This window comes from Littorina saxatilis, unplaced genomic scaffold (assembly GCF_037325665.1).
Source record: "Littorina saxatilis isolate snail1 unplaced genomic scaffold, US_GU_Lsax_2.0 scaffold_781, whole genome shotgun sequence".
Classification (NCBI taxonomy): Eukaryota; Metazoa; Mollusca; class Gastropoda; order Littorinimorpha; family Littorinidae; genus Littorina; species Littorina saxatilis.
Window position 1 is genome coordinate 37582 of NW_027127649.1, and position 27379 is coordinate 64960.

At 42.5% G+C, this 27379-nt stretch overlaps 1 protein-coding gene across 2 annotated transcripts; it reads left to right on the forward strand.

Moving 5' to 3' along the window:
- Window positions 1-4143: 4143 nt before the first annotated feature.
- LOC138956055 (protein draper-like) lies at window positions 4144-23013 on the forward strand (the record flags this gene model as incomplete). Of its 2 annotated transcripts, XM_070327514.1 has the most annotated exon segments (10): window positions 4144-4296; window positions 12186-12329; window positions 12919-13062; window positions 14587-14730; window positions 16205-16357; window positions 16797-16937; window positions 18422-18556; window positions 19120-19213; window positions 19709-19746; window positions 21295-23013. In XM_070327514.1, coding segments are annotated over 10 exon segments (1505 nt in total), but the record flags the coding sequence as incomplete, so codon positions are not given.
- Between the last annotated feature and the right edge of the window lie 4366 nt (window positions 23014-27379).

A 27379-nucleotide genomic window follows, 5' to 3' on the forward strand; every position in this document is an offset into this window, starting at 1 on the left:
CACCCGTTTTCTTTGGATACACACTTTAACTACATACGTGCCGACGAAATGTTGATCATTGCTTCATTGTTTCCCGTAGCTGGCTGCGACTTTCATGTTCGACGTGATGTGTTGTGCCCTAAAAGGCATTCTTGTGCTGTGCTCTGCGAGAGGTGTTTTCTTTGTGCTTAATACTATTTTGTTTGGACCTAGCTATTGATGTGTACATTGTTGTTAAACAGTTGTTTGTTGTATGTTTATCAGGGTTTGCTAGTGTGTGCTAGGGTTCGTGTCCGTCTGTAGATGTTAGTTTCTTTGTTAGTCCTGTGTTGACAACTCTTCGACAAGCGCTTAGAACTGTACCCACGGAATACGCGCGAATAAGCTTCCTATTGATTGATTGATTGAATACTTTGAAGCTGTTGCTTGAATAATAACCAGGTAAAATTAGTATTTCGGTGTTCAGTCAAATGTTAAAGTTTCTACCACAGACATACATACATACGCACGCACGCACGCACGCACGCACGCACGCACGCACAGACAGACAAAAGTTAGCATCGCATAGGCTACACTTACGTGAGCCAATGAACTATTAGATTTATCAAAAATATTTTAAAAATGCATGACTTGTAAATATCAGCATGAAAAAGTTCATTCAAAATTCTGTAAACAAATGCTTGGGGTACACAAGAAAACTATGGTAGTACCAGTATTAGGAGAATTAGGAAGATTCCCAGTTAGCATTAAAATAAAATGTAATATCATTGCGTACTGGTTACACATATTGGATCTTCCAAAAACATCTTATCTGAGCAAAGTATATAGTCTTATGTACACCAAAGGCAGTGAAACATATCCATGGATATCATTTGTAAAACAATTGTTAGAAGTCATTGGAAAAATCAGTCCACTTTTAATGTCAAAAGGTTAAAATATGTTATATATCAAAAATTGGAACTCCAATATATACAATTCTGGAAAGGTCAAATAAGAAGTTCACCAAAGTTATTTTTTATCAAAGAATAGTAACAAATTATAAAACGGAACCATATATGTTATGCATAAAACAAAGAAAATATAAACAATCGTTGTGTAAACTAAGAATAAGTGCCCACGACCTGAAAATTGAAACTGGAAGATACAGCAATACACCAAGGGAAAATAGATTATGTGAAACATGTGGAGTAATTGAAGATGAAATACATTTTCTAGATAACTGCATAGAAAACAACCAATTACGAAAATCTTTCATGAGTGAAATTAATCGACCTACATATTCATATGATGTACCAAGTCAACTTTTGCAAGTAGACAAAGTACAAACTAAATTGGGAGAATTTGTATATAATTGCTTCAAAACAAAAAGAAACAATGTAATCATTTGGTTATTTATCTTCCCGTGTCTTATAAACACTACGTTTCATGACAATAAAGTTTATTCGTAAAAAAAAATAAAAAAAACATTTAAAAACATTCACACACACACACACACACACACACACACACACACACACACACACACACACACACTCGCACACACAGACACACAGACACACACACGACTCACACACACACACACACACACACACACACACACACACACACACACACACACACACACACACTCACACATTCATGCACTCAAGAAAAAGCAATTGACGGTGAGGTTATTCTTTATGTGCCTGGGTAACAAGGGTAATATTGATAGTCTTCCAGAGTTGGCTACTCTCTACTAACATCACATGATTCATACATCTTCCCCTGCCACCCCACCCCCCTCCACTCTTACCTCCCCTTCCTACCAACACGCCCCCCCCCCCACCCTCCTTCGCCCAACCACCATCTCATCACGAACGAACAGGACACATTTTTGTCTCTCTCGCATCCTCAGGGTAACAAACCGGTAGCTTATTCACATTCACCGTGAAGTGTCACGTTTTAAACATAATGACCAACTTGACAGTAATGTTATGGCGATACAGGAACAAATAACACAGGAGGGTCTCTTGACAATTACTGTTAAAGAAGTATTTTCCCTTTTGCGTTTCAAACCTAAACACAGATGCATTCATGGTTCGTTATAATCCACTTCCCTCCACCCAACCCACCACTACAACGTAAATGTCTGTCTGTCTCTTTGTCTCGGGCTGTCCGTTTCTGTCTGTCTGTGTGTACACAAATAAGCACGCACGCACACACAAGCACACACACACACACACACACGCACATATACAGAGACACACACACACACATACATACACACACACACACACACACACACACACACACAAACACACATACACACACATACGCAGACACACACATACACACACACGCACTCACACACACACACACACACACACACACACACACACACACACACACACACACACACACCCCGCGCACGCACACACAAACACACACACACACACACATGTGGAGAGCTTGCTCAGTGTGAGATAAGCGACAGGGAAATCCCCCAACTTTACTTTCCTCCACCTCTCCTATGTCCCACTTTTCTATAGGCCTACGTAGGAGACGGGTCGCTGTCTGATGACAAAAATGGATTCTGCACACATAAAAAAAATAAGTTATGCTTTACAGAGGTAAAGAGCCCGGCTGTATACAGGGTGGGCCATAAAAAGTGTCCACATTTAATTTGTTAATATTTTTCCTGTAAAGTGATATTTTCTTTTCTGTTTCAGATAGAATTTGAGACAAGCATCTTAGAATTCTTTTAAAGCCTGAATGGATCGCATTCCAACTTTACTTTGCTACCAATTCTGTGGTTCTCGCCCAGCGCGCTTTTTGGAGAGAGTTCCCTGGCACACACTGTCCATGTGCGAGAACTGTGAAGCGCCTCGTGGATAAATTCAGGAACACTGGTCGACCACTATGTCCTTTATTGTTATCTGCGAGACTACCAGTGTTCCTGAATTTATCCACGAGGCGCTTCACAGTTCTCGCACATGGACAAGTGTGTGCCAGGGAACTCTCTCCGAAAAGCGCGCTGGGCGAGAACCACAGAATTGGTAGCAAAGTAAAGTTCAACGATTTTGGTCCTTTCCTGTACTGGAATGCGATCCATTCAGGCTTTAAAAGAATTCTAAGATGCTTGTCTCAAATTCTATCTGAAACAGAAAAGAAAATATCACTTTACAGGAAAAATATTAACAAATTAAATGTGGACACTTTTTATGGCCCACCCTGTAGACTCGTGATGTGTGTCTTTGTAGAACGATGATGATATCCCGATTTGAATTATATCAGAGGTGAGCTCACCACCTTCCCCCCTCCCCCCCCCCCACCCCCCACCATCCGCTCCCGGCTCACCCCCTCCCCCCTCCATTCAAACCAGTGTCACCTGTCTGTTGGTGTAGGATTCCCTTTTGCCCGTTTTGTGCGTGTATCATGTTTTCCTCCTTGTAACTTTATACATCCCCAGCACATTCAAGGTACAATCAAACCTGCCCTGTCGACGATTTCTTAACAACGACCACCTGCCCACATCGGCCTCCCAAATGAATCCCCAACGATTTTTTTCCTGTAATAATTCACCCTTCCGCAGCGACCAACGTGCCTATAAGGACCTCTCTAGGTTGGCCACTTTATTCATATTGTACTGCTGTACTCGGTTAATTATCTGATGTTTTATGATCCCGGGGTCACGTTTGATGTTCTGTATTTATATTATTCGTACCAGGGGCGGATCAGTTCATTTTATGGGGGGGGGGGGGGGGGGGATTTCCAAAAGTATATTGCGAAGATATGGGTGTGAAGGCGCGAAAAAAAGGATGAAAATGGTGCAATCTGGTGCATTCTGAGGATGATCATTACCAGTTTCAAGCAGCAGATTTTGTCACTGATTAATACCCCAAAAATTGAAACTCAACCCAAAAAAACACAAACAAATATTTTTATTTTTTGGCTGGGGGGGGGGGGGGGGGGGGCGGTTCCGGAAACCCCAGAAACCCCCCCCCCCCCTCGTCCGCCCCTGCGTACTTATATTTTTCGTTTCGTTTCACACACCCCTTAATGAATAAACCATGCATCCACCCATCCATCCATCGCTTGGGTGGCCGTTACAGACAGTCTTGACTGCGCATTCCTGGCCTTGTGAGCAGCACTTTATTCTAGGGCGCTCATTGTTGTGTGTTTCAGCATGTGGGACTGGTCAGTATCGCAATGGTCTGACCTGCAGCGCGTGCAGTGTAAACTGCCTGACCAGAGGAGCCTGTGACAGGACCAATGGCCATTGCACAGGCGGCTGTGCCTCCGGATATGACGCTGCCCAAGACCCAAAATGCAGCAGAGGTATGTGGATTCACAACATGAAGGAAGGGGTGTGATTGTATAGGGGTACTTGCGTCCCCGCTGTCGCACGTAAAAGACCTCGGTCATTCTGCAGGGGGGGGGGTTGTGCGTGTGTGTGTTTGTGTGTGTGTGTGTGTGTGTGTGTGTGTGTGTGTGCGTGTGCGCGTGTGCATGTGTGCCCCTGAGTGTGTTTGTGCCCCTGTTTGTGTTTGTGCCTGTAAGCGTAAGCATGCGCGTGAGTGTATGCTATGCATGTGTTTGTGTGCGTGTATGAATGTGTGTGTGTGTGTCATGAAGTGGATTGTAGTGTGAATAAGGAGTTACTTTTCTGTATACGTGTTCTGCCCTATCTTATTACACTGACTCTTCAATCTTCACACTAAAACACTTCAAACACAGAATTTGGGAGGATGCAGACTTATTTCCTCACACAAATTATAACATAATTCTTCACCTCAAAACAACATCACTACCAATCACTTTCTCGTCCCCACCGTTCATACACTCTCTTCACAATCTCTCCATACATGTGATTAATAATATCAAGAACTATTTCAATAATAAATTACTGCACCAGGTAAAGTGTTGACAGACACTCACGAGTTCGTATCACGGCTCACTATATGTCGTCATTTACACCTCCTTGTGCCGCTGAATCCACGTAGACGATGAATTCCCAGAAACTCTCCTTTTAGATGCCAACATGCACCCTTCACGTTTCCCTCCGAGAAACACTTTCGCCATTAACGAAAAAAACTGTCGTCTCTACGACCGGTGATGGAGACTCCTCCGTCCAGCCATCTGCGCCGATGTGGTCTCTCTCTCCACCATCGTCACGCCTCTTCCGTGTGAGGTCCGTCCCTCGCTCACGCTCATGAACCCTCGTCATGGAAACTCCTAAAGAATTAACCCAAGTCTGAATTAATACAATATTCTCTTAAACCATCTCCTCTTCCTAAACTAAAGTCATGTAACATCTCTCTCGTTCATTCTACATTCACATTCCGTCCACAGTCAATATTCAAACTATACTTCATCCATGAATCACTTAATCCACTACTGACACTACCATACATAGTATCACTGTCTTAAACATAACATAAATGCGTAACAACAATTATGTTCAAGAATTTACCAACAAAAACCATAATACACTCACAACAAGAATTCTCTTAAAACTTCACACTAGACTTTAGTGCACTTTGTATACACTAACATTTACATTCGAACTATAACATCAATAATATACAACATAGTAAATCATTTACCTTAAGAGACCCGTCTCTTGAAAGAGTGTTTGTCCCCGACAAACTTGACAAACGCCAGACACCTTGCTCTGTCGAGCATCTACAACGTTGTGACGTTGTTAAACCAAGACCAGCTACATTTCTCATAAACATAACTCATGTCAAACTAGGGTTTTCTCGTGCAACACACGAAACCCGTGATATCGCTTCAAACGTGTCCTAGCATATCCCAATTCAATCTTTAGGGAAGTTAAAATCACGACGTGCTTCACATCACAACTATCCTACTCACATCTTTGTGACACCCCCCTTCCCGGGGAACAAAAGAAAACTCTCGAGTTTTCTTTTGATCAAAGCAACCTTCTCTTTCCAAACATCCCATAAACCTTCGGTATGCTCTGATCTACGAATGACCTGGACAACATGTCTGCCAAAGAATTCCTGTCTCCTGCTATTGGATGAACCTCGAATGCTAATTCTTGCAGTGAAAGACACCACCGCATCACATGTTTTGAAATTTTCACCCATCTTTCCAAACACCTGTTTCATCTCACCCTTTTGACTCTCTGTCAAACCAGGATCAAAAACAATGTCTCTGATTGTATCTTCCTTCCCCCAAGGCAATGTAGGCAACGGCAACGGCTTTATCCCCTCAATCGGAGGTAACACTGCAACATTTGCCTCTCCCCACCATTTACTTGGGAAGACATCCTTACTGCCCCAGTCAGATCTCAGTGGAATGCTTTCGCGATACCCACTACTTGTCTCTGTATCAACAACATCAACAACTTCCTCAACATCAACAACTTTCTCTGCACAAACTGCATACTTCTCATCCTCACGTGACAAACTCAACATCTCTTTCAATTTTGTTTGTTTGTTTGTTTATTTGTTGCTTAACGTCCAGCCGACTACGCAGAGCCATATCAGGACGAGGAAGGGGGGATGAAGGGGGCCACTTGTCAAGCGATTCCTGTTTACAAATGCACTAACCCATTACTTGTGTCCCAGCAGGCTTTAGTAAAACTAAATTAATACCTACTGGAAGATTACCAGTTTCCAGTATGTTAAAATAGGCTTAACCTATCTACTGCTGGACTTACATCAGAACACTAACAGATTAAACTATACATGAATCGCGAGACAAGCGGCAAAAGAAGCGATTTTTGGAAAAAATACAGGTGAATGAGCAAGAAGGCAGAAAAAAGAAATGAATTCATGAAGAAAAAGAGAGCATGACAGGAAAGAGGAACCAAAAATCTACCTAACAGCAAACTAGAAAGCTCCTGCGGTTCCAAAAACAGGAGGGGCCTTTAATTTCATAACCGCAGTGCCCCACTGCGGGAATCTCTTTCAATGTCTCATCTCCTCTCTACAACCTTATCAGATCCTCTACGCCAACAGACAAATCAGGAGTAATTACATTTTTCAATGGTACTGGATCCTCCAGTTTCTTTTTGGCTTGTGCCCTGGTCGTAGCACACGCGACCTTCTCAAGTACCACCTCTTCAGTTTTTTTCTTGTGACTTACATCTGCACACAGTCCAACACCCTGCGTATTCCCTAGGAATAAATCCACTCTGGGTACCACACCCTGAAGATTACCTATCACTAGGTCAGCGACTGGATCTGACAACACACAACACTTCAACTTTCCCTGAAAATATGGGGTATCGACAACCACTTCCGCCAATGGATACACATCAATCCGTCCACTAAAACCCTTTACCTTTTGGACTTGTCCCTGTATGTACTGGTTTGGTAAGACCAACGTCTTCCTTACCCCAGCTACATTAGCTCCTGTGTCTCTCAGTACTGAAACTTGCTTCCCATTAACGAGGCCTTCCGCTAATGGCAACGACCCGAATGCTGCCGAGCTTACCAACACCCCAGCGTCTTGACAATCCACTACCGACTTCGCTGAATATGCTACCTGAAAACAGTCTCTAGCGTAATGGCCCAATCGTCCACATCTGTAACATGTGCTCTCACTCTGCTGCTCAGTACCCATACCTCTAGTACCTCCTTGCTGCCATCCTCTACCCGGCCTACAATCCTCCCCTCTGCCTTGAAACCTGGTATTTTCTCTCATACCACCCTGTCTTCTGCCACTATCACCTTGACCTCGATTGTAAGACTGTCCTGTTCCACGATTCTGGTTGAACGCTACGTTTCCAGTCCCCAAAGGATTTACCTGACCCTTTCTGGCCAAACATTTATTCGGATGGGCTGATTTGTACGTTTCTGCGCTGGCGATCATGTCTTTTGAATTTTTACAATCACGTTTTCTCAAAAAGACTGCCAAGTCAGTGCATACACTGTTAAGAATTTGCTCACATAACACGAAATCAAACAATGCATCATATGAGTTTTCTATATCAGACAACCTCAACCAACGGTTGAAAAGATGCTTCATCTTTGTTACGTATGTACCAAAACTTTCATCCGCCTCTGGCTTCGTACTACGGAGTTTCTCACGAAATCCATCTCGAGTGCACTGAAACTTCTTCAACAACTCTTTCTTCAAGTCTTCGTAAGACAAAGTACCCGTTGAAAACAATGAATAAAACAATGACAAAGCTCCACCTTCCAGATAAGCTGATAAGTATGTGGCCCACTCTGAATCACTCCATTTGTTCGCCTTTGCATGCGTTTCAAATCTGTACAAGAAACTGTCAATATCATCTTTATCCTCCTTGAACATGGGGAGTTTTGGGTACTGGGGCCTGATGCTGGGACCCGATTTCCCACCTGCATTTCCACCTGTACTTTGCTGCGCTTCTACTTTCTTAAACTCCAAATCCATTTTCCTTGCCTCATTATCTGCTTCTAGCCTCTTTGCATCCCTGTTTGCCTCAATTTCTAATCTTTTTGTCTCAGCCTCAGCTTCTATCTTCTTTACTTCTGTTTCCTGTTTCTTTACCGGCACGGTTGGCCTAGTGGTAAGGCGTCCGCCCCGTGATCGGGACTGGTCGTGGGTTCGAACCATGCCCGGCCGGGTCATACCTAAGACTTTAAAATTGGCAATCTAGTGGCTGCTCCGCCTGGCGTCTGGCATTATGGGGTTAGTGCTAGGACTGGTTGGTCCGGTGTCAGAATAATGTGACTGGGTGAGACATGAAGCCTGTGCTGCGACTTCTGTCTTGTGTGTGGCGCACGTTATATGTCAAAGCAGCACCGCCCTGATATGGCCCTTCGTGCTCGGCTGGGCGTTAAGCAAAAACAAAACAAACAAACAAAAACCTGTTTCTTTGCTTCGGCCTCAGCTTCTATCTTCTTTGCCTCAACCTCAGCTTGTACCTTCTTTGCCTCAGCCTTAGCTGCTACTTTCTTTGCCTCCCTTTCCTGACTCTATCCATTTGATCCTGGGCAAACTTAAACAAAGCCCCTTCCTTTAAGCCATGCTTCTCTCCCAATGCCAAATAATGATCATATGTGTTACCACCAGTATCAATATTCTCAGCCATCTTTACAATGTCACAATATCAAAGTAATCTCAAAGTAATACAATGGTTCAAGTAACACAAGTTCACAAAATTGTTTTAAGTATCAAAAAGTTTGTATCATACACCAGTTTCTCGCAATACTAAACACACACAAGAGTATAATAAAATATTAAACTGCCTTTTAAAAACAATCCTCAAATTGTTTACTACTTAACTATTTACACAACCAGTCTCAAAAATAAAACAATAAACTTAATGGAGTCCAACAAAAAATTTGATAATTAAGAAAATATCAGTTTAAACAATCAATAGCAGCTTCAAACACTTCAATCAATGTCAAACTTAAAATTTAGAACATCAACAACAAAAAATGTAACTAGAAATTTTGTCAAACCCAAAAAACACACTTTATATGGAAAATTCAATTTAACACACCACTAACCAGCGTCAGATCCTTTAAGGAAAATCAATCGCCAGAGCAAAAATAATTTTTAAAATGTTAAAAAAACAAAACAATTCAAACACATTTTCTCAAATACAAATGTTTACCAAGTATCACTAAAAATAAAATTACTACTAACCCAAAAAATAAATTTAACCAATAACTTTCCCAATACAAACAACTAAATATCAAACATTAGTATAGGGGAGATAATCACCCTATCACTAATCCAACTACAAATAGGAACAACAATAACGACCAAAAAACTGTTCAAGCCAGAGTACACAACTAAAAAAAAACAAAGTCCCCAAAAATTACAAAATTTCAGAATTTATATAAAATAATTGGCACACCCTATACTATTTTATTTAAAATAAGCCTGCACCTCAACGACAACAATCATACACAACAATCAATCCAAGATAGAGTCTAAGAAAAATAGTTTTTAAAAAAAACACTGATAGGAAAGGGAGCTAGAATTTAGATAGAAAGATAGTTAATAAATACACAGAAAAGGAAGCAAACAGAAACTAAGGCCCTCTCTACTAAGAAACTATACAATTACGTAGACCCCTAGAGCTGGAGAGGGGGTTCCAATGACATACACATACACACTCACTACAACACGCAAATTGACAAGGTATATTTAGCTACACTGTAGGCACTTCTTTATCAACCACTATTTCTCAATTTTTCTCCAATGAAAGGGAAGCAACTGCTTTTTAACTACAACAACAACAAAAAATAACCTTAGAAACCAAAAACTTATTTAGGGCTATGTCGGGGTCACCACTGTCATGAAGTGGATTGTAGTGTGAATAAGGAGTTACTTTTCTGTATACGTGTTCTGCCCTATCTTATTACACTGACTTTTCAATCTTCACACTAAAACACTCCAAACACAGAATTTGGGAGGATGCAGACTTATTATTTCCTCACACAAATTATAACATAATTCTTCACCTCAAAACAACATCACTACCAATCACTTTCTCGTCCCCACCGTTCATACACTCTCTTCACAATCTCTCCATACATGTGATTAATAATATCAAGAACTATTTCAATAATAAATTACTGCACCAGGTAAAGTGTTGACAGACACTCACGAGTTCGTATCACGGCTTACTATATGTCGTCATTTACACCTCCTTGTGCCGCTGAATCCACGTAGACGATGAATTCCCAGAAACTCTCCTTTTAGATGCCAACATGCACCCTTCACGTTTCTCTCCGAGAAACACTTTCGCCATTAACGAAAAGAACCGTCGTCTCTACGACCGGTGATGATGGAGACTCCTCCGTCCAGCCATCTGCGCCAATGTGGTCTCTCTCTCCACCATCGTCACGCCTCTTCCGTGTGAGGTCCGTCCCTCGCTCACGCTCATGAACCCTCGTCATGGAAACTCCTAAAGAATTAACCCAAGTCTTAATACAATATTCTCTTAAACCATCTCTTCTTCCTAAACTAAAGTCATGTAACATCTCTCTCGTTCATTCTACATTCACATTCCGTCCACAGTCAATATCCAAACTATACTTCATCCATGAATCACTTAATCCACTACTGACACTACCATACATAGTATTAGTCTTAAACATAACATAAATGCGTAACAACAATTATGTTCAAGAATTTACCAACAAAAACCATAATACACTCACAACAAGAATTCTCTTAAAACTTCACACTAGACTTTAGTGCACTTTGTATACACTAACATTTACATTCGAGCTATGTATTCAAGCTTCAATAATATACAACATAGTAAATCATTTACCTTAAGAGACCCGTCTCTTGAAAGAGTGTTTGTCCCCGACAAACTTGACAAACGCCAGACACCTTGCTCTGTCGAGCATCTACAACGTTGTGACGTTATTAAACCAAGACCAGCTACATTTCTCATAAACACAACTAGGGTTTTCTCGTGCAACACACGAAACCCGTGATATCGCTTCAAACGTGTCGGAGCATATATCCCAATTCAATCTTTAGGGAAGTTAAAATCACGACGTGCTTCACATCACAACTATCCTACTCACATCTTTGTGACAGTGTGTTTGTGTCAGTGTGCGTGTGTGTGTGTGTGTGTGTATGCGTGCGTGTGTGCGTGTGTGTGCGTGCTGGCGTACGCGCATGCGTGAGTGCGTGCGTGTGTGTGTGTGTGTGTGTGTATGTGCGTGCGTGCGTGTGCGTGTATGCGTCTGTGTTCGTGGTAACAGCTGTATACAATTAGCAGTTGAATCGGTCTTCTATACTTGCACACACACACACACACTCACACACACACACACACACACACACACGCACGCACTTAAACACAATGACACACTCAATCTCACACACACACAGACACACACATACACACACACACACACACACACTCACACACACACTAACACACACACACACACACGCACGCTCTTAAACACACTGACACACTTAATCTCACCGTGCACACACTCAAACACACAAACACACACACACACACACACACACACACACACACACACACACACACACACTCAAACACAATGACACACTCAATCACACACAGACATACCACACATACACACACACACACACATACACACACACACACACACACGCACGCACTTAAACACAATGACACACTCAATCACACACAAACATACCACACATACACACACACACACACACACACATACACACACACACACACCCATACACATAAACACCCCATAATTATCTTTTGCATGCTGTCCCCTGCACAGCCTGCACAGGCAACACGTACGGTCAGACCTGCAGCCAGACATGCGGCAATTGTTACAGCAGAGCTCAGTGCAACACAGTGAATGGTGCATGTTCACGGTGTACAATAGGCTACAAACTGGGCTCTGACAAAAAGTGCTCTGACAGTGAGTATAATGTGGACCAAAGTTGTTGTTGTTGATGTTGGTTGTGGTGGTGGTGGTGTTCTTGTCTTCGTGTTTGTTTGTGGTAGTGGTTTTTTTATGTGTTTGTTTAGTTGCTGAGCACAAAGCTACAAAATTTAGTGATGACACAGTGCCACACAGTGACTGGAGCATGTTCACCGTGTGCAATAGGCTTCAGACTGGGCACTGAGAATAAGTGCACTCAACGTGAGTTATACCAATGTTGACCACGTCGTTGTTGTTGTTGTTGATGTTGTTGTTTTTCAGTGTTGTTGTTGTTGTTTATCGTTGTCGTCTTTGTGGTTATTCAATTTAATCTGTGTTTGTTTAGTTGCAGAGCCCAAAGCACACACACACACACACACGCGCGCGCGCGCGCGCATACACACACACGCACACAAACCTACATGCACAAAGACACATAATCACAAACACCCACACACACAAACACACACACAATCACACACGCACGCATGCACGTGCACACACACACACACACACACACACACACACACACACACACACACACACACACACACACACACTTGATTTGATACTGTGTGATGAACAGCGTGCACAGGCAACACGTACGGTCAGGACTGCGCACTGACATGCGGCAAGTGTTTGGGCGGAGCGCAGTGCAACTCAGTGACTGGAGTATGTCCAACGTGCGCGCCAGGCTACAAACCGGCCGCTGTCAATAAGTGCACTGACTGTGAGTTATATAAATGTCTACCAAATTTGTTTGTGTGTTGTTGTTGTTGTTGTTGTTGTTGTTGTTGTTGTTGTTGTTGTTGTTGTTGTTGTTGTTGTTGTTGTTGTTGTTGTTGTTGTTGTCTTCGTGTTTGTTGGCGGTAGTGGTTATTTATTTGTTAGTTAAGCTACTTATCACAAAGCTACAAATTTGGCGATGACGACAATCATTACTGCAAGTGATTTCCCCTGTAGAACAAATTTGTTGTTGTCGATGGTGATGGGGGTGGTGCAAGACTTGATGTAATTTCGTGATGTAATTTCGCCGATCTTCCTTTTTAATCTGACATTGCATATGTCCCTGAGAGGTGTAACATCTGAAACAGATATATGTACATTTACTATTCACGTTCTAAAATCAAGACTCAAAAACGAAAAACGTTAAAGTACATAGAGTTTTACCCAATGACTGCCTCGAATCAAGTTCGTACTGCAGGCAAAATCAAAAATTGGACACGGGAGACAACCGTTGTAAGTCACCCTTCGACTTGTATCAAATTAATTACTTCCCCCAGAGACTGTTATCTGAGATTTTGGCTGGATGTTTTGGCTTGCATGTTATGATTTTGTATCTGATTTTTGTCGGCAGTCCAGTAGTTTATCTTTGTTTTTTTTTAAAAATCACTATAAAATGTTTGCTTGTCTAGATTGAACCATGCATGAATATTAATTTTTGTTGTTTTATTTTGTTTGTGTTTTCCTTGTCTCAGTGGAAATGTAATTGTAAGTGTTTACGTTTTTTGCTAATAAGTTATATTATGGACTAACTGATTGTTTGGAATATCTCGCATGTGTTGCAATTTGCAACCATTTTCTTCATGCGCCTAGAAGACCCGAGAATTAAAAACCTTGAAACCTAAATCTTGGAGAGGTGGAGTGTGCAATTTTCTCACGAATTATGCACTGCACCGTGCATCTTTTGGTTTAAATAATGTTTTATTTATGTCTTACATGTTCATAAAATTTGCATTTCTATTAAGTGAAAACAACAAACTGTCTTTGCGTACCTGTCTGTCTGTCTGTCTGTCTGTCTGTCTGTCTGTCTGTCTGTCTGTCTGTCTGTCTGTCTGTCTGCAAATAACTACACATCCCCTCAACAATAATCATGCACAAATATATCACACACACACACACACACACACACACACACACACACACACACACACACAGGCACGCACACACAGGCACTCACGCTCACACACAAACACACTGACATACACACACACACACACACACACACACACACACACACACACACACACACATACACATACACACTTACTCACTCACATACGTGCGCACGCTTACACATACTTACCTTGATGTTATACTTTGTGATGAACAGCGTGCACAGACGGTCAGAACTACATACACACACACACACACACACACACACACACACACACACACACACACACACACACACACACACACCCATACACATAAACACTCCATAATTCTCTTTTGCATGGTGTCTCCTGCACAGCCTGCACAGGCAACAAGTACGGTCAGAACTGCGCAAATACATGCGGCAAGTGTTTTGGCGGAGTTCAGTGCAGCACAGTGACTGGAGCATGTTCACGGTGTGCAATTGGCTACAAACTGGGCTCTGACAAAAAGTGCACTTACAGTGAGTATAATGTGGACCAAAGTTGTTGTTGTTGATGTTGGTTGTGGTGGTGGTGGTGGTGGTGTTCTTGTCTTCGTGTTTGTTTGTGGTAGTGGTTTTTTTATGTGTTTGTTTAGTTGCTGAGCACAAAGCTACACATTTAGTGATGACAATCGGTACTGCAAGTGAGTTAATCTGTAGACCACATTATTTTGTTTGTGTTGATGATGGTGGTGGTTGTGTCGGTAATGGTGATGGTGGTGATCCTCGATTGGTGATTGGCGAAGTTGGTGATGCTATCTCGACGATTTTCCTCTTTAATCTCTTCGACATTGCATATGTCCTAAAACTCAAATAGAAAACAACGACCCTTTCAAGTGTAACATCTGAAACAGATAGTCCTATACTACTAACGTTCCAAAATGAAAACTCAAAAGCAAACAAGTCGCAAGAAGCGATATAAGACATTAAAAGTCGGATTTGTCGGCCTAAAAACTAAAAGATTAACACACACACACACACAACTAACACCGAGACTACATTTACACAAGGCCAACAACTTATTGCAACTACTTTCGCACCCAAATAAAAGCATTAATTCACCTGACCATCTGGATCACCTTTGGGATTAAAGATTTCTTTGACAGGTATCACGTGAGCGCCGCTCAAATAAAGTCAAAACTTGACTAAATGCAAATCGTCAATTTACATGTCGCACGTTATGACCCACGACTGCCCCGTATGACGTACGTATTGCAGGCACATTAAAAAATCAATAACAGGACATTTGTTGTTGCTGTTGAGCGTTGAAAAACATTGCTGTTGTGAGTAGACACAATTCGTTTTTGCTGTAAATGACCGCACAACCGTTAGATGCTCTTGAAATATGTGTAGCAAATTCATGATTAAATGTACCAATTTTGCATAACCAAATCTCACGCCGTTTGACGTGTCTAATGAATTATCTGCTCCAAAAAAGCTTAACTTTTGCATTTATTCGCACCCCCGAAAATTATCATTCATTACACCAAATTACTTAGATTTAAAAAGCAATCTCTAGTCTTTTTACTAAAAAAACCCAACCAAATTAAAAGTACTATTTTATACTGTAAAACATTGGCGTGACTTTATCCTCCCAAATGCCCGATTCATCTGCGTGTGACGTCACGCATGTCAGACATAGAGGATAATTGTGGGTTTTTTGGTGTTTTTTGCCTTTTTCGATTTATTTCCCCGGTACCGTCGCTGTAAATTCTCACAAGTACACTTCTTAAAGCGACGGAGGTTCATATGCCGAAATATCGCAAAATGCACGTGCAAATCGTTTCCATGCACAGATTGCTCTAATTTACAGACAAGCCACACAAAAAATGGCCTCCGTGAACTGTCTTCAAGGCAAGACTCAATTGCGTTTGATATTACGCCTGTGACACAACATTGAACAGTGTGTACTATCTTTTGCCGTTGAGTATATATATTCTTGTCTTCTTTTCAGCGTGCGATCGTGGCGCATACGGGCAAGATTGTCGGAAGACATGTGGACATTGCCTCATACTTCAAACCGGGACTTCAAATACCAATGATTGTAACGAAGAGACCGGACATTGTAAACATTGTGAAGACAATCGGGAATGGCCCTTGTGTGAAGGTGTGTTCACTCTCACGTGACTGCTGGAAAAATGTTCCAGTAGTGTGTGTGTGTGTGTGTACGTGTGTGTGTGTGTGTGTGTGTGCGTGCGTGCGAGCGTGTGTGCGTGCGTGCGAGCGTGTGTGTGTGTGTGTGTGTGTGTGTGTCAGTATATGTGCGTGCGTGCGTACGTGCGTGCGTGTCTATCTGTCTGTTCTTCTATGCCTTCATGTGTCTGTGTCGTTTTTGAAGAAAGGACTTGGCAGAAAGATCTTGATTTGTTTAGTTGTTGTGGTATCTCATTGAAACAATCTGTCACTGTTCGCAGACTGCAAATTAAGCTGGATTCTGGGGACCGCGATGTATACAACAGTGTGGTCAGTGTGACGGGGATGGGAGGTGTTATTTTGACACTGGTGTCTTTATCTCTGTCATTGTGAGTGTGTGTCACTGTTTGCAGACTGCAAGACTGGCTTCTGGGGACCGCGATGCCTTCAGCAGTGTGGTCAGTGTGGTGGGGATGGGAGGTGCAACCCTCTCACTGGTGTCTGTACGTCTGCTGTCTGCAAGGATGGTTGGCTTTTCCCCTCTTGTTCTCAAAGTAAGTTTGATTTTGTGTAGATTTCATACTTGATACACTAATTGTCATAGTACTGAAAGTAAAAATGCTTTGTGTATAGTTTGGTATTTTGCACACTGTTTGGTTTTGTACGCAATGTAAGTTTGATATGGGGTATTTTTGGTAGTTTGAACACTTTTTGTTAGTCTGTGAGGAATTTCCTCAATACCCCTGGAGATATCATGCAACGAGAAAGTCGCGTTACCTAGTCTCCGTCCCTCGGTCGGGACGCTTGATAAAACGGTGGTTTGAAATCAAAATCATCCTGTCGGGTAAAACTTTGCTGAACCACTCACAAGTAATATATTATGGTCCTTCTTCTTCTTCTTCTTCTTTGTACATGGGCTGAAACTCCCACGTTCACTCATGTTTTAGCACAAGTGGATTTTTACGTGTATGACCGATTTTACCCCGCCAGTTAGGCAGCCATACACCGCTTTCGGAGGAAGCATGCTGGGTATTTCCGTGTTTCCATAAACCACCGAACTCTGACATGGATTACAGGATCTTTTCCGTGCGCATTTGGTCTTGTGCTTGCGTGTACACACGAAGGGGGTTAAGTCACTAGCAGGTCTGCACATAAGTTGACCTGGGAGATCGGAAAAATCTCCACTCTTAACCCACCAGGCGGCAGCGACCGGGATTCGAACTCACGACCTCCCGATTAGGAGGCCGACGTCTTACCACCACGCCACTGCGCCCGTCATGAGACAGCGTTCTAAAACCGAGACCCCAAATGAGGTTTATTCTGGGAATGTTTAATTCAGAACAAAACAGAATTCCACAAAAATAAGCTTTCATTGCTCATATGTGATGATGTTTTTTTCCCATATGTAGTATCTGTGATATACAGAACTCAAAGCAAATGTAAGTTGCTTAGTGTTCCTGTCCCTATGAAATACCTGTTTCATTATTCTCTCTGTTTAACCCAGTGTGCGTTACCATATACTATCATGCCGCTAACTTTGATATCTGTCATAGTGGTTTTGTTTTTTCAAACAACGAGTAGTACACGGCTAGGCTTGCGTAGTTAAATGATTGCAAGAGAGAGAGAGAGAGAGAGAGAGAGAGAGAGAGAGAGAGAGAGAGAGAGAGAGAGAGAGAGAGAGAGAGAGAGAGAGAGAGAGAGAGAGAGAGAGAGAGAAAAGACAGACAGACGGACAAAGAAGGAGAGACAGACAAACAGCGAGAGAAAGAGAAAGGAAGAGATATAGAGAGAAAGAGAGAAAGGGTGACAGAGAGAGAGGGGGGAGGGAGGGAGGGAGAGAGGGAGAGAGGCGGAGGGAGAGAGAGGCCTACCCCTGGGGATGGGAGGGAAAGAGAGGAGGAGAGAGAGGGAGAAAGAGAAAAGACAGACAGAGATAGAATGAGGGAGATACACAGAGACAGAGGAAGAGTGAGGCAGAGAGAGAACATGCAACTTCACCTGCCTTTCTGTCATGTAAGTTTATGTTCCTGTGTAACAGAGTGCAATGAAGGCTGGTACGGTCAGAACTGCACAAAGGCGTGTGGACATTGTCGTGACAACAGCGCGTGTCGCCATGACGACGGGATATGTAAACTGGACTGTGAGGACGACTATGAAGGGGTGCTGTGTCAAGGTCAGTAACGAACTGGTTTGTTTTGTTGTTGTTTTTGTTGTTGCTTTGAGTCTTTTGTTCGTTCATTTTTTCGCTTTTTGTTGGTTGTTGTTGTTGTTGTTGTTGTTGTTGTTGTTGCTGTTGTTCACGGTTGTTGTCGTCGTGTGTGTGTGTGTGTGTGTGTGTGTGTGTGTGTGTGTGTGTGTGTGTGTATGTGTGTGTGTGTGCACGTGCGTTCGTTCGTGAGAGCGTGCGTGTGTGTGTGTGTGCGTGCGTGCGTGTGTGCGTGTGTGTGTGTGTGTGTGTGCACTTGCGTTCGTTCGTGCGAGCGTGCATATGTGTGTGTGTGTGCGTGCGTGCGTGCGTGCGTATATGCGTGTGTATGTGTGTGTGTGGTATGCACGTGTGTTCGTGCGTGTGTGCGTGCGAGAGTGCGTGCGTCCGTGCGTGCGAGCTTGCGTATGCGCGCGTGCGCGCGTATTATGCGTGCTTTTGCTGTGTATTAAAAACATGCTTTTTTATGAAAAGTTTGCTTGTTAGTTTAACAATCCCCATGTTGACGTAAAGATAACTTACGGTTTCAGAGGAAAAGCAAAACCTTGTGGGTCCGGTCGTTGGCAGTGTTATGGCGGCAGCCGTCATTATTGCTGCTGCTATCATCATTGTGGGGGTGCTGTGGTCAGTACTAACAATTCTCTTTATAGCGAGGAATAAACTAAATGATGGAATAAGTTTCTCTGTCTGTCTGTCTGTCTGTCTGTCTGTCTGTCTGTCTGTCTGTCTGTCTGGGTTTTTTTTTCTTTCTTTGTTTCTTTGTTTGTTTCTTTTTTTGTTTCTTTTTTTTCATTTTTTTTTTTTCATTTTTTCTTTCTTTCTATCTATCTTTCTATCTTTCTTTCTTTCTATCTTTCTGTCTTTCTATCTTTCTTTCTTTCTTTCTATCTATCTTTCTTTCTTTCTTTCTTTCTTACTTTTCCTACCTTTTTCCTATCTTTCTCTGTTTCTGTCTCCATGTATGTATGTCTGTTTGTCCGTCAGTTTTCTTGTCCTACATGTTTTTACCTATCTTTTTTTCTCACTTTCTCTGTTTGTCTTTCTGTCGTTGTGTCTGTCTGTCTTGCTTGCTTTCATTCTTTGTGATCCCAAATAGTATACCCAATTTTTATTTTTCAGGTATGTGAGAAGAAAGAAGACAAGTTCGGCTTACAATGGTAAGTTAAGCAGAACGCAATGACACTTTTATTGTAACCTCTCAATCTTCGTTGCTTTTCTAACCCGTTACAACTTTACCCCATTTTCTTAACTTTTCCCCTTTATAAAACATGATGTGTCAAAACAAGGAGACAAGTAAAGAAAATAATACACAAATAATGAAAAAAGAAGACGGGCGCAGCGGCGTTGTGGTAAGACGTCGGCCTCTCAAAGAGTTCGAATCCCGGTCGCTGCCGCCGGGTGGGTTAATATAGTGGAGATTTTTCCGATCTCCCAGGTCACCGTGGGTTATAGAAACACGAAAATACCCAGCATGCCTCCCCCAAAATCGGCGTATGCTGCCTGAATGGCGGGCTAAAAACGGTCATACACGTACAAATCCACTCGTGCTAAAAACATGAGTGAACGTGGGAGTCTAAGCCCATGAACGAAGAAGAAGAAGAAAGAAGAAACGATGTTAAAATATTTAGTCAAAACTTGACTAAATATAAAAAGAAAAGACAAGGCAAAGACAAAAAGAAATAACCCTTTTGAGAAACGTGATTTAAGTTTTAAAGATGTGTATGTGGTGTTTATAAAATAACTTGCAAAAGCTTAATTGACTTTTCTTTTCTTGCAGGCTCTCTTTGTATGTTGTTGTCGTCTTTTACGTTATGGTTGTTCTTCCTGGTGTCTTTCATGTAGTTGCCAATGTTGTTCTCGTTGTTCTTCCTGGTGTCTTTCATGTTGTTGCCAATGTTGTTCTCGTTGTTCTTCCTGGTGTCTTTCATTTTGTTGCCAATGTTGTTCTCGTTGTTCTTCCTGGTGTCTTTCATTTTGTTGCCAATGTTGTTCTCGTTGTTCTTCCTGGTGTCTTTCATGTTGTTGCCAATGTTGTTCTCGTTGTTCTTCCTGGTGTCTTTCATGTTGTTGCCAATGTTGTTCTCGTTGTTCTTTCTGGTGTCTTTCATGTTGTTGCCAATGTTGTTCTCGTTCTTCCTGGTGTCTTTCATGTTGTTGCCAATGTTGTTCTCGTTGTTCTTCCTGGTGTCTTTCATGTTGTTGCCAATGTTGTTTTCGTTGTTCTTCCTAGTGTCTTTCATGTTGTTGCCAATGTTGTTCTCGTTGTTCTTCCTGGTGTCTTTCATGTTGTTGCCAATGTTGTTCTCGTTGTTCTTCCTGGTGTCTTTCATGTTGTTGCCAATGTTGTTCTCGTTGTTCTTTCTGGTGTCTTTCATGTTGTTGCCAATGTTGTTCTCGTTGTTCTTTCTGGTGTCTTTCATGTTGTTGCCAATGTTGTTCTCGTTGTTCTTTCTGGTGTCTTTCATGTTGTTGCCAATGTTGTTCTCGTTGTTCTTTCTGGTGTCTTTCATGTTGTTGCCAATGTTGTTCTCGTTGTTCTTCCTGGTGTCTTTCATGTTGTTGCCAATTTTGTTCTCGTTCTTAAAGTTGTCTTTAATGATGTGGCCTTCCATGTTGCAGTTGTCTTTTGTGTTGCTGCTCCTGTTGTCGTTGAAATCGTCGTCTTTGTCGTTGTTATTGGAATAAACATCTATTACTTTTTGAAGGCGAGTTCAACACGCTGGCGGATCTCCACTCCCCGCGACGAACCAACGATACCATCCGCCGGTCACGGGATTATCCGAACGTCCACGACAACCCCGCCAGCAACTACGACAGTGTCGTCAGAAATCCCCCCGACTCCCATAATTACGACTCTCACCCCTTCCCCCCTACGGCGGCGTCGGTTGTCAGCCAATCAGATCCCGTGTATCAAAATGCCGACGCCCAACCGCCCGTGGACTCAAAACCGACTGTGGCCTTGAAACCGCCGAAGGGGAAGAAATTAGGGCAGATGACGGAGAATACCTATGGAAACGTGAGATTCGGAGCGACGACTGACGGCACTTATGGCAATGTGAACTGAAAGGACACAGGTTTTTATTATGATACTGACTTTTTCTACTTCCTATTTCTTCTTCTGCGTTCCCGGCCATGCCAGATTTTCAACCCGGGTTGTATGGGAAAGAGCGCAGTCCGCCGCAGTGTCGTGGGCACAGAGATATAGACTATATTGCTATTCTGATAGACACGTAGGGATCATCGGGCCATATTCCACAGGAAGTCTGCAAATATGCTTTCATATTCGTAATAACAAAGACGCATGTTTCGGGTTTCCTCGACGTGTATGAAGTACACGGATACCTGGCCAGGTTTGTTTCTGTGACTGGTCGACAGACGATGCACTTTGCTTTTTTTTCTTATCGTACATGAAATACATTCTGTGTAAAACTGCAGTTCTTTAAAAAGCAACAAACCTTGCGATGTTCCAGTAGCTGCATATTCTAGCAGACGGTCTTTCCCATGTTTATCACATAATCAGCAACCTCTCCTTTTCCTATGCAACGTCAATTGTTTGCAATGTTGACATTGCAATGTTCTTCTGAAACAATCTCTTACCATTCACAGATTTACCGCAGTCTCCACGCGAATCCCTATCCCCGATAGAAGTCAGATTTATAAATAAAACATAGAAGAAAACGTATATAAGCAAGCATGATACGTGACGTCATATGAAACCTGGCATACTGACGTTATGCCAAACCGGCACGGTTGGCCTAGTGGTAAGGCGTCCGCCCCGTGATCGGGAGGTCGTGGGATCGAACCCCGGCCGGGTCATACCTAAGACTTTAAAATTGGCAATCTAGTGGCTGCTCCGCCTGGCGTCTGGCATTATGGGGTTAGTGCTAGGACTGGTTGGTCCGGTGTCAGAATAATGTGACTGGGTGAGACATGAAGCCTGTGCTGCGACTTCTGTCTTGTGTGTGGCGCGCGTTATATGTCAAAGCAGCACCGCCCTGATATGGCCCTTCGTGGTCGGCTGGGCGCTTAGCAAACAAACAAACAAACAAACAGACAAACAAACAAATAGACTGATTTCGGAACTAACTCTGTCGGGTTTGTATGGGTCGCGGAAGAGTTGCTTTCCCGTGTTGTTCCTAGTTTTTCCTTAGAAACAGTGGCCCAAGCTACGCGCGACATTGTAGGCTTGCCTCAGTGTTTCTATAGAAACAAGGGAAATAAAGTGTCACTCAACCCACACAGACTTGACAGAGTTATTTCCGAACATCTCTATAAAACTTAAACTCTATTCCTCCATAAAAAAATCAAGACCTACACAGAAGGTAGCCAGGCTGTTGATGTTGTGTATGTGTTTATATGGAGGGATACTGTGGTGATTTATAAGATGGTCGTCTACATATGAAGTATGGTACCTTTAAATGTGATGTTTTTTTCTTTTCGTTTTTCGTTTTTGTTTGTTTTCTTGTCCGGGTGTGTTATTTCGAGGGGGTGGGGGTGGGGGGGGGGGGGTAACTGTTACTGCTGCAATAGGGAGGGAGGGTAAGGGCGTGTGGGATGTGGAGTTTATAGGTTGAAAAGCATTATTTTGTTTTAGAAACAGTAGTGTGTGAATCCTATGCAAATATTCTCTATATAATCATTATATCCATTGTATACATATGAAAGTGTTACGCGTTGCATGTACAGATTATTTCTTCAATGTATTTTCGCTGTTCATTGCAGCATTGAATTGCTCAAAAGGAAATCGTGTAGAAAGTGTAGTATTGTACAGTCATTGTTTTCTTTGTGTTAAAGGGCTCAGTGCTTTCCTTACTCAGTTGCTGCCCCTTCTGTGCGTGTTCAAGTTGTGTCAGTGTGTGTGTGTGTGTGTGTGTGTGTGTGTGTGTGTGTGTGTGTGTGTGCGTGCGTGCGTACGTGCGTGCGTACGTGCGGGCGTGTTTGTGTTTGTGTGTGTGTGTGTGTGTGTGTGTGTGTGTGTGTAATCGAGGCATTTAGACATCACACGTTCTGTCATACATGTTTTCTAATTCCTATTAACTCGATGTTCTTTAACTATATTTATACATAAATGCATACATTGTAAAGCAGTATGCATTGTTAGAGGATTTTTTAGTAGCAGTGTTTAAATGTCGAAGCTGCTTTTCCCATTTTTACCCAAGAGACCGACTGTATATTGTGTTATTGTATTTGTCAGACTTGATTGTACCAAGTCCCTACACATGTTGTAATGCGCTTAGAGCCAAATATTTTTGTTTTTTTGTAAGGATAGGCGCAATATAAATACACTTTATTATTATTATTATTACATGTACTTGTTTTCTGTATATACCATTGTATATTTATACTGTTTGTCTGGCAACATATCAGCAAACACAAATTTTCAAACACAGTCTAAGCTGAGTCTAAGTCTTCTTTTCATTAAATTTGCCGAAAGTTCATGTACATGAGTGGGTTTTTTTCTCCGAATGTGTTTCCATCTGAGCTGACTATGTGAGTGCACGGTGAACAAAAATCGTTTACACATGGGGCGATAGCTTTGTCGGCCAATCACTCATTTGCGAATTCACTGTATGTTAAACCGAGGAGTTTCACTTAGTATCGAACAATTCGAAAACAAATCCGTTGTTTAGTTCGGTTGGTGTCAAACAAAACATACCAAACTGCCAAACGCAAAGGCAGCATCGCAAGATTCCTTTAGTGTCACCCATTATATTTACTATTGCTCTAATCTTTTGTCTGTTTATAACAAGATTGTACGCATTCAAAATCTGTGAACAAAGTGTTTCTTGGTTGTTTGTGTATGTGAGTTGGTTAGTTCGATTGGTTTTTTTTGGTGGTGGTGGTAATAATGGTAGCATTTTTTGTCGAAAGTGAAAATTTTTTAATTTTATTTGCTATTTCCCGCCTTTATGATCATGTGTATGTAGGATAATTATCTGTTGAATATTACCGAAATGAACTACAAAATAATACATCTGCTGAAGAAAGTTGTTTAAATGCGTGTTCTTAATCTTGGGGTAACTTCCATATCTCTCTCTCTCTCTCTCTCTCTCTCTCTCTCTCTCTCTCTCTCTCTCTCTCTCTCTCTCTCTCTCTCTCTCTCTCTCTTTCACAAACACACACACACACACACACACACACACACACACACACACACACACACACACACACACACACACACGTTATACACGGCCACAGGGACACACACACACACACACACACACACACACACACACCTTATACACGGTCACGGGATGGAAGGTAGAGACTTCTATCCTCAGTAAGGTGGAAGGGACCAAATTCAATTTACCAGAAGGAGTATACATACAGAGTTAGCTCCCAGTCAACACAGAATTGTAAGCTTCCGGGCCATACACAGCCACATTTCTATGCGCAATACCGTCAGATTGCCGTCGACCAAGCCCAGGCTTTAAAGACACTAAAATGAGCATGCACACAGAACATTTCTCAGCAGAGCGGCATCGCTTGTTGTCTTCTGTGGTGGCTGATGCGGCGCTACTATTTCGGGTTCTGAACCCGATTTCAGGTGACTTCTGCATTTAATCCCATTTTCAAGCAGCTACTGTCCACATCCCGACCTCCCTTCCCCCATCCTTACTCAGTTGTTGCCCCTTCACCCCCCCCCCCCACCCCCCCCCCCTTCTCCCACCTCTCCCCAAACAATCTTGAAATATCTAAATCCTACATCGAAGGACCGCCCACGCACCCTTCTTTCCACCTTTCCATTTCCCCTCTTGCCCCCCCCCCCCCCCCCCCACACACATATTCTACCTCATACCCGTTTCTCACCTCCAGCTACCCCAATAAATCTTTCAGGAAAAGAACACAGTATCGTTGTGTTGAGTAGCGGTGCATGCAATGAATTCTGAGCAGAGTGTTACACGGTGCAAAACAAACAGTGGATGGAGCGAGTCATTCCAGAGAAAATGTAAGTTTTACGCCCTCACGGCAAAGCCATTAGGGGCATGTTACCCGGGAAACCCCGGCTTTGTATGAATCAGAATCAGAATCAGAATCAGAATTTATTGTCATTAAAGCACATAGCCTATTGACACATTCAAGATACATAAGTACAGGAAAAAAATAGCAATATAACATAACATACATGTAATACAAAACCAAGTGGAACAGGGTGAACAAAGAGGACCTGAAGATGAGCATAGGTTATTGAGGACAGTCGGAAGACGCATTGCATCTGCGTAGTTGAAAACAATCGTACACATATTTTGCCAATTGCCTTTGGATGTCGCTGTCAGTAAACAGAGAACTGACTCTTATTTCATCACTGCCGGTGGAAGTATTCGGTAATAACTGTTGCCTGAGATGAGCATACATTGTACATGAATCAAGGAAATGAAGTTCATCCTCCACCACTCCACAGTTTCTGCATAGTCTTTCCTCCCTTGGTGTTCCCGTGTATCTGCCCTTTTCGATTTCTAAGTCATGGGCACTTATACGTAGTTTGCTCATAGCCTGTCTGTGTTCTTGTGTTAGCAAAAGATAGGGTTGTAGAGAGTAGTCGTGTGACACTCCCTTGTAAAACTCTAGTAGTTTAGAGGAGTTTCCTTCTTTTTTTGTCCTCCAGAGCCTGACAAATTGAGTTTCTACATGTTTTGTTAGCGCGTGTTTCAGTCTTGCCGGGTGTATTGTGCTTTGGTTTTGCCACACGTGTTTGAAGCCTGAGGAAGTCAGGAACTCGCGTACAAATAAGAGCCATTTATTTTCCTCTTTATGTTCTTGTGAGAGAAGGCTTGAGTAAGTTTGCCTAAGAAGCCCATGTTGGTCAGATTCCATGATGTGTAACCAAAATGATATGATCTGTCCCAATATTTTTGTGCTGATCGGAAATCTGCCCAATTCAGCCAGTACTGGGAAATTCATTGATTTTCTGTGTACTCCTAAAAGTTGCTTGCAGAATTTCATGTGTACGTTTTCATGCGGAAGGACAGTCGTTATACATTTTTCAAGGAGATTATTCTCAAGGTTCTGCGTGTCCTTTAAGTTTATATCTTTGCAGTAAGGGAGCCAAATTTCAGAGCCAAAGGTCAGAATAGGTGCAACTAATGTATCAAAGAGATTCGCCATTACTGGGACACTTATGTTCTTTGTTCGTACTGCTCGTTTGAGCGAGTGCAGAGCTTTGCTCCCTTGTCGGGAGAGATGGTTCTGTGCCATTTTCATGTCTCCGCGTTTATTGAATATGATACCGAGATATTTGTAGTTGTCTGTAGTATTGATTATGGCATCGCCAATTTTGAAGAAGAGGGGGAGTATGGGTTCGTGCTTGGAGAAAACTATCACCTTTGTTTTTTCGCGATTAATTTGTAATCCCCATTTATTGCAGTATTCATGGAGGCTGTTGAGTTTGTCCTGTAATCCTTTCTTTGTAGTTGAGAGAATAACAATGTCGTCAGCATACATTAGGCATGGCACCGGAACGAGTCCAGCCTCATCCACAGTTGGGGAGTCACAGTCTTTTAAGCTATCAACTATGAAAATAAAAAATAAAAATGCGGGGGTGGGGGGGGGGGGTGTAGACAGCTGGCTGCCGGCTGCTAGAGGAGACCTGAAATGGGCTAGGGACCGGGTTGGGTCGTCTTGGGTCAGTGCTGAAATGGTTACTTTATTGGCTGTTGGCCGAACGGACACCCGGGCTTCATATTTTTGCATGCATGTATTCGTGTTTCCGTCTCACACACACATATACACCCCCCCCACCCACCCACACACACACACATACACACTCTCTCTCTCATTCACACACAAACA